General features: G+C 37.2%; 1 protein-coding gene across 6 annotated transcripts in view; it reads right to left on the bottom strand.

Moving 5' to 3' along the window:
- Window positions 1–1,177: 1,177 nt before the first annotated feature.
- LOC118230388 (SH3-containing GRB2-like protein 3-interacting protein 1) overlaps window positions 1,178–9,216 on the bottom strand; it is a 39,882-nt gene continuing 31,843 nt past the window's right edge. For all 6 annotated transcript variants that reach the window (XM_035423368.1, XM_035423370.1, XM_035423369.1 and 3 more), the window contains 6 exons: window positions 8,961–9,116; window positions 8,357–8,495; window positions 7,939–8,141; window positions 7,231–7,295; window positions 6,691–6,855; window positions 1,178–5,535 (listed from right to left, as the gene is read on the bottom strand). In XM_035423368.1, the coding sequence (XP_035279259.1) occupies window positions 5,513–5,535; window positions 6,691–6,855; window positions 7,231–7,295; window positions 7,939–8,141; window positions 8,357–8,495; window positions 8,961–9,116 (751 nt within the window). In that variant the 3' untranslated portion in view covers window positions 1,178–5,512. The remainder of the gene's footprint in view (window positions 5,536–6,690; window positions 6,856–7,230; window positions 7,296–7,938; window positions 8,142–8,356; window positions 8,496–8,960; window positions 9,117–9,216) is intronic.

The following is a 9,216-nucleotide window of genomic DNA, read 5'->3' as shown; positions in this document are numbered from 1 at the left end:
CGACCAATTTAAAATTTTTGCATTAATCAGCTCAGAATATGACCTAGTAGTGAACTGACAGCATGTGGCAATGTGTGACAGGGACATTTTATGGGGACACCTGTTGCTAAATGTCTCATCTGTGTTCCTGCTTGCTTCCCATTGCTCTTCCTTAATTGCCAGCTTTTTCCATCTCCTTGTCTCACCACTGGGGCACCTCCCCCAGTATGCTGCAGCACTCAGACGTCTGAATAGTCCCCCCACCCCCCCTTGTTCCGGGCCACACATTGCCCCTGGAACGCTCCCACACCCCTTCATCACTCATCACTCTTGTAACCACATTATTCAGAATTTATTGTTAACTGTATGATCTGTCAGGTTGGTCATGGTGGAGAACATCTTTCCTGTTTACTCTATTTCACTGTAGCACTGACAAGAGGTGAGTGGTAAACTGGAGATGATAATATAAATATTGCTGTACAGTTGCATAAAATGTGCTATGGAAATGGTACATGGTAACACAATGTTAGAATATAGTTTGTATGCAGCCATACATGATAAATAGTATAAGTATTAAAGGTTATTGTAGCTATTTATACATAAAATATTATAAGGGATAATTATACAATATAGAGTGCCACAGTGATGACATATTTTTGGCGGACAACCCGGAAGTTTCATCTGCATTGGGGCCCATATGTATTTCAATTTCTGCAGAAAATAAGGACTGTGGTTAACATAAGGTTAAGAGAGACTGAGGTTTTCTTCTACAACATAAATTCAACCAATTAATATCTCAAACGTGAATTTCTAAGCCGTTACAGTTTATGCTTTTAAAAAGTAAGTTGCTATCAGTTGCTATATGGAAACTAGCGGTTGTCGCAAGTTATAATAAAATAAAAAAATAAAAAGTTTTTGTTTTCCTGGGCCTCACGCTGAAAATATGGAGAACTTATGTGAACTTATGCACACACACACACACACACACATTAAACTCCTGAACTTGTCAGCGTAATTAATGACATTACACTAAATGTTAGTGTTAAATGACTACTTATATAATCTTTATCTTGTACAATTTCTTTCATCCTACTCATCTTGGAAGTTCCAAGTTTACTGTTCCAAACCCACCACAAAACACACAAAGTGTGTTACGAATTTATAGTCTGGAGAAAAGATTTAATTTACTGAGCACATGTTGCTTTTCCTCACTTTATTTCCAAGAAAACTTACATGAATGGACATTTTAAACAGGTATTACATCATAGTCAGTCTTATATACGAAGTATATAAGTTCATATATTTTAGATGTCATTAGAATTTTTTTTTCATGGTACTTTTACATTAAATGATTGCATATTCAGTATGTTGTGCAATGGATAGGATGAAGACACAACTAAATATAACATTTATATAAAAAGGAAGGCAACAAATATATTTACAGAGAGGGTATGATGACTGTACATGATAATGGTACCACAGAGTAAACCATAAGGCAAAACATTTTCATCCAGAGAATACCTCTTTAGATCCTTCACACATTCTTAAACAGCAGCCAAATTACAGAAGTGGTGCAGATCTTGAACAATTACTCTAATTTGCGTAATTTACAAAATTGTCACTTACCAGTAAGGCTTTAAAACTTAGCAAAGAAGACACGAGTTACCAGATGGGCTATTACAACAAACAGACCATTTCAAGGGCAGCTGAAGTCTTGCAGATATAAGAAGAATTTCCAGCCTTTAAAACTATCAGATTCAAAATAATATATTTAAAAGTATATTTTCTCATTAAACCAATAATTATGGGGAAGGTGCAAATCACAACACTAAAACCATGTCTACACATATCTGTTTGTTTGGTACAGAAAGACAACACATCGAGGCCAACTTTACATCTATAAAATTTAGGAAATGATGCACTATTTCAGGTAGTACAGATTTATGTTTACTGAATAATAAAGCAAAAAAAGTCCAAGACTACAGGCACCCAGGTTTAAGACATTTTCACCCCTTTTGTTTGGGAGATGTTATCAGAGCCTTAAAATCCAGGTTCAGAAACTGATTTATCCAAATGTGTGCCTTTATCTGATTGCACTTTTATTTGTCCTTTAATTCATTTCATTATAAGTTTTGTATACCCCCATGTTGATTGTATCTCTATTTTTATTCAATTACTATTTTAGATGAGAGATTGTGACAAAGAATACCTGTGTATTAAGTGGTAAATAAAGTTTGGACTTAAAACTTGATGAGCAACAGGTCAAACAAAATAAAGTGTCGCATTCACTAAAGGGAAATATTTCCAAAACCTCCTGAACAAAATTAAATCCCACATTATGTGTTAAAATGTAAACTAAAACAAAACAAAAAAAAATCCTGTTAACAATTGAGAAGCTGTTTGAGATGTGAGGTAAAGGCTGTCAATGTTACATGTACAGAATGCTCAATGCCCAGTATAGCCCATCTTTGGCCTAAAAGGAAAGCTTTTATTTTCTAAGAGAATCAAAACTTAACACTGAAACGTACAGTATCTGGATGCTGAATGCTTCTTTTTGCCTTTTCTAAATTGTTTCAACTGATACTGTTCAGATAATAGATTGTGGCAAAGACTTTGTGCCATACAGCTGAGAAGAATGAAGAAAAAACTTGTCATGGAAACAATCAAATAAGATTGTTCAAGAAAAATAATTTTATGCAAGCCAACTAAGCAAGTGTGTTCCACGTTAAGTTATGTATATAATCTTGTAATCGATGTAGATATTTATTTTTTAATGATTTAGATGCATATTTGACCACAGCTTCTATTTCCAGTTCATATATCTCAGTTCAACCTGGTCCTGTTGATTCACATCAACATGATCAGACCTCAACCTATCAAAGCAAAGGGCATGAGACCAGGTTGATAATACAGCTAACCAACAGACTTCAAAAGTGACAGTTTTGTGTCAAAGCTGACCTTTACGGTCCAGTTTTCCTCAATGTGCAGTTCAACATATTCTTCTAGGGGGGGTCTGGGGGGATACTCCCCAGTATGTAAATGTTGTCAGTGAATAAACCTTTAAATCTGCAAGAAGCAACCTGTCTCATGCCATTTTGTGTCGATAGGCTGACATTTGTTCACAGTGAACAAGCTCAGCAGCACATGAAACCAGAACCAGGCTTCTCAGTGCAGATCATACGGCATTAGAAAAATAAATATTTTACATCTCAAGACAACCTCATAATTTCTGAAGATATGTAACTGATAAACAGTCAATTACAGAAACATCAGATGCATTGTGAAATTAATATATACTGGGCATTTTGTAATTTTAATAATTTGTCTTGTATTACAAAGAGAAAACAAAATGACATAACTCCAAAAGTTCCTTGAGGGGAAAACCATTATTTGTTTTCTTGACAAGTAATAGGCCATTTTTGCATGGTTGTATATTTTTGTGATTGCATTTTTCCTTAAAACATTATTTTCCATATTTGTGCATACAGCTCATTTTGAAAGAAAAACAACATATGGAGCTGGATAGATTCAGAACAACATTTGTTCTAAACTTTGAGGGTCAACTGCAGTGTGCTTAACTGAAGTTTAAACCTCAGTTTTAAACCCCTCGACCATAAAGCTGCATTACAACTGGAACAGCTAATCCTTATTTCAAAGATTTGGATAGCTCTTCCAGCTGTAATGTAGTTATGTGGTCTAGGGGTTTAAATCTGAAGTTTAAATTCCAGCTAAGCATGCTGCATTTGATCCAGAATGTTTTAATGTTTTTTTCTGTTTATTTGCAAACACAATTTGGTAAGGTCAGCCATTTATTTGTCACAAACATCACTAGTTGTCAGTTAAATTCAAGGACAAATGATGATTGCATCCAGCCCAAAAAGTATGTAGGAACAAAAAAGCTAAACACTTGAGACACTTAAATATCAAACAATTAAGATATACCATTCTTGCTAATATAATTTGTTATTTTTTGTATAATCTCAAAATGTACAGAGTATGTAAATCAATGTCTTTCATTTCCAATGCCAAACAAACAAACAAACAAACAAACAAAAAAGAATTGCGTTAACACAATACTTTGTCTGGAATTAACACAGAACTTAAATCAATTTGGCAATCTCTTCAGTACTATTCCTTTTCCCCATCTCACAGAGACTTACTCTATGCAAAAATAAAAGACATGGATTCAAGCATTTGCTTTATTCTGACTCATGCTGGAGATGTCAAACAATATGCTGTTGAGAATTCTAGAACACAACACATTGAGGTCACATCGAAGTTACAATGTTAAAAGCTGACAAATCCATGTTAGTACCATTGATACAACTTTGCTATTTCAAGGACAATGCATCCAGGATTCTCACCCATCACTCACACCATATATAGCTCCACAGAATTAAAAAATTATATCTGAAATAAATTTTAAAAGTATACCTTAGCATTACACTGTACAGAGGTTACAAACATACACATAACAAAAAAAGAATTAAAATATAACTCTAGGGATTCTGATAAACTGTACCATTCAAATTCTAGTCATATACAGTCACTTTTTTTTACAACAATCAGTATTATCAATAAATAAAAAATATAGTGCTGTAATGTACTTTGTAGTCTACGATTGTTGTCGGAAAAACAACAAAAACGCTATGTGACAATACGCAGAAACACCAAATGCCCTTTAGCATATACAGTAACAATTTTAAATTACACTTTTTACATTTTTTTTAGGGGAAAATATTTTTTTTCCAATATTGCAACTAGAAAACAATGAATTGTTGAAATATAATATTATTCACTTGGGGGGAGGGGGGGATGAATAAACTTGCACGGAATTAGACTACTGAAGTGTTCCATTCAAATGGAGACCTCATCTTGCTCTCATCACATCTTTCAGGCTCCACACAGCAGTATCACCACGCACATCAATCAAACCTACGTGCACTAGCGGCAGCCTCTATATAACCCATATGATTGGAATTTTCCTCTACTTTAAAAAAAAAAAATAGATGTAACTGTTGATTACAAAGCAAGACAGCATAGCATTTTTGAAGACAATCCTTTAGGGGTTGGGTACATTTGTTTCAATCCAAAGACAAAAAGAGTTTTTTTAGGTTTGAAGTATACTATCAGTCTTCATGGTCTCATGTTTTTTATTTCTGTTTCTAAGAGCTAGATATCCTCTACTGGATCTATAATTTTAGGAACAACCATCCACCAGCTGCAGGAATAATGGTGTGCAATTATGCACACTTTAAGGAAGCACCAACCCCAAAAGATGTCTAATCACCTCAACACAAGACATTTCCAAAAGTAATGCATATTACAGGCACACCAAATTTACACCTACTGTTGACAATTCTGTAAACCAAGTTACATAACACTGTTGGATGGGTCGTCTTCTATTCCTTTCTCAATAGAAAGGGCTAAAAGATCTTTGTGTAACTGTTGGCTCATTTTGTATCAAATGTCTTATCTGTTTAGTTCCCATCAGACCCAATGGTACTGTTTTCACTGTGTTCTTCAGAAGAGGCTAATTTTCAGCCAAGTATTTTCCTGAAAAGTGCAACAGAAAATCATATAATTAAACCATTTAAATCTTGCAGATTTAATATATGTATGGGGTGGAGGAGGACATTTAATTAAACATCAGCTCGCAATGAGGGTAAACTACTGGGGACAGCATTACTCACAAGATTATGAGCAGTTAGCAGAAAATATACGTCCATACATAATCATTAATGGCAATCCAAAAATGACAGGTAAAAAGTTTAATTTAAATACACAGAAAATATACTTGAAAGTCAATATACCCAATTTGCACCCTGTTAAATGTCCTGGGAATCTTCCAGTCATGTATCCTAATGTGAATGCAAAATGTGTTTTGCCCCCTCCACCCTTTGAAAGACCCCATTCCACAGTGCTATTGATAATAAAATTAAGTGTGCCTACCAGGCAATAAACTGACAGCAAGGGACCAGTTACCTCCCAGTTCCCTATCAAGAACAGGCCAAGAAACTAGCAGCCCAAGAAGGAAGTGGGCCAGTTGGAATTTATAGCATTTATTCAAGGAATTAGACAGATTGAATACATAATTTAAATTAATAACTAACAAGCCGAGGGGAGGGCAATATCATTGTAGCTCAGAATTTGAATACATTTCTATGTGCAATGCTCATTTTGCACTCAAATCATATTCATGTTGTTGTTTGTGGACAAATGTCATCCCATTTCCTAGGCAAATGTATTCCAAAAGGCCACTTATCTGTGAAAAGCAAATACATATTGTAGGTCGCGATCCGAGCAGTTTCATTAAAACAGATGACGCAGAACAGAAAAGAGAACTAGCTTCCCATTTGATCATCCACCCATCCATTATCTATACCAGCTTATTCCTGGTCCAGCGAGAGGCAGAAATACACCCTGGACAGGTCAGCAATCTATCTCAGGGCAGACACAGGGAGAACATCCACACAGAGAGGCCCAGGCCTGGGATCCAAACCCAGGACCTTCATGCTGCGAGGCGACGGTGCTACCTACTGCACCACCATGCTACCTCCCCCTTTTTGTTAAGTAGGCAGTTGTAGTAGTTTAGCAGTCTCTTCCAATGTGTGTATCCACCTGTATGACTATACAGTACCAGACACATCACATGGTGCATTTAGGCCAATCAAAGGCTATCGACCCCTGCCTTGACAGAACTCGACTCACCTGCAGCAAACCTCTTCTTGATGAGGGAGAAGCGATAACCAGCACCAACCAGCTCAATGCCGCAGCCAGAAAGAGTGCTGCCCTCACTGGTGAACTGCACTGCCACGGGGGCGGGGTTACTGGGCCCCTCCGTCAGAGTGAACCTGCCAAGCAGGGACCCCACCCCTGGTGGGAGGGGGAGAGAAGGAGAGGGACACCATACTCATGACAATCACTGCTACCTCAGGGCTTCAACTATGTGCAGACTTGTTTGGATAATTTTTAAAAACTTTTATTGAGGTTATTGAGGACCATTTTCAACTCAACGTTCATTTTTGCACTAAAGACCTGTTGTTATCAGATCTATTGTTATCTGTGAAAAAAAGCAATGCACATTGATATGAATCATTGATATAAAACCAAAGGTTAAGATATTAGTTAAATAACATGACAGACACGGAGGTTCTCTTTACAGGTGTTTGTAAATGTCTAGTTTGCTCTGTAGCTCCTGAGATAAAAAATCTGTTAGCCACCCAAGGTACAATCCTGAACACAGTTTACCTCCATTTTCAGATTTGTGTGAAATATCTGGAATCTTCCACAGGATTCTCTGCTGCTCCGCATTCCTTGAAATAGGTAGTGACAGAAACACAATATGACATACGATTGGCTGATGCTCTTATGCATGCCATTTCAAAATGTCTAGGACATATTTAAAAATTACTATTTTAAAGGCATACTATGCAGGATTTTTACATAGCAAACATTACAGAAATACAGCGCACAGATGCATTACAGATACAGCAAAGCAAAAAGAGAAGATAGCTGGGCTCATTCAAGAACTAGAGTTAACCTTCAAATTGATTTTTCTCGGTGGAAGTGTAAGCCACATTACCTCCGGCTATCCAGCAAGGGTTGCCAGACATCCAGTTTTTGACCATAATGTACAGTTTTCAAAGTATTTGTACATGTCCAGTTCGTAGTCCTGACTCCCAACCAGACAATGAATAGTAATGCCCGATCCAAGTAATTGATGGGAGAAATTTACCGGTAGTTTATAATGAAACAGCAAGGCTAAGAAACCCAGCATAGTATTTCCATTTAACCCATCATAAAATACAGCTACTATTTATAGCTAACATTTAGGACAGAATTTCAGTTAGATTATTGCTGAAGGAGCAGGAATCTGAAAATGAATTTCTATAAAATGGCTCAAAACAGGTGGATGAAATGTGTGCACGGGCTTCCAAACAATAGCAATGCTCTTACCAGGCGGCAGTGGGAAGCATGGCTTGGAGCTTGGACACCCCTCCGTCGACTGGAACTAGGAACTGTACATTGTTGAGGGCAGTGGGTGTAGTCATAGCCTCCCCATTGTACTTATAGTCTATTCTGAGGTCAGTACTGGTAGGATCACACTTCCAGCTGACTGCCAAGTTGAGGGGTGTGGCCTGGATGCCCTGTGCAGATACCTAGAGACATAAAAACTACTCCCTCAGAAACACAGCACATGGTCTTTGTCTATGTCTGACCTTTGACAACATGATGGACAGTATGCTAATGCCCACTGACCTATGAACTAATTATTATATTATAAGAGCATAATTAGCAATAATTAGTTATATTAAAAGTAAGAGTAATGGAAAGGAAATTTGTTGAGGATAATTGTATAAATCAGAGCCCTCACCTGATATTTCAACATGTCCACATTGTAGTATGTTGCCTGAGGCTTCTGATCTGACACTTTCTTTAAATGGGTCATCAGGTTTGGCATATTTACCCAGAATTCTTTCGAGTTGGAGGCTGCTGTGGGTTGTGTGGTGTCACTGGTAAACAAGAATTAGACGTAGTTACAAATAATCAAAATTAACACAGGAAACATAGGATCACTGCTGTGTTTTATCCAAAAAAGCTAAACAGACATTATGCATTAAAAAGCCCCAAGGATGACAGTTTAAATGGCAACCTCTGCAAAGCATTTATACTGTTTGTTATTTTAGGTGTAAAAAATGTGGAGGGAAAAATTGTGCAACATCCAGACCTCACTAATAATGCAAATCAATATAATGCACTGCAATGTAGCCTATGATATTTTGTTGTTTGGACTAACAAACAGCAGAAGCACCGCTATTAATAATAAATCTGTGTATGGAGCATTGTTTGATTGGGTTTGATATGGAGTACACTGATCCCTTGTGGTTCATAGACAATAGGCCCATTCAGCTTGCAGAGGGGGTTGATGCTGGCATGGGTTTAGGCAAGGTATTGGAGAACTGATGGTTGATATTTACCAGCACAGCAGCTGGGGGTTAGGTAGGACGTGCTCCAGTCGACTGTAGTTGGTTATGCTGAATGTTAGGATGGCTGGAGCAGGATTGTTAGCAAAGTGTCTGGTGATCCCAGCAGGAAAAGACAGGACCATTTCCCCTGTGATCTTCACCACACACCTTAAACGGGGAGGATAAACACATCAGTTAACATCACTTCCTATCTCCCCATCACATGACCATGGTGATGACAAACACAGCGAATGAACAAGGCCTGTGC

This window comes from Anguilla anguilla, chromosome 6, assembly GCF_013347855.1.
Source record: "Anguilla anguilla isolate fAngAng1 chromosome 6, fAngAng1.pri, whole genome shotgun sequence".
NCBI lineage: Eukaryota > Metazoa > Chordata > Actinopteri > Anguilliformes > Anguillidae > Anguilla > Anguilla anguilla.
Note: the sequence above shows the minus strand (reverse complement) of the source record. Positions and strands in the feature narration are given on the sequence as shown.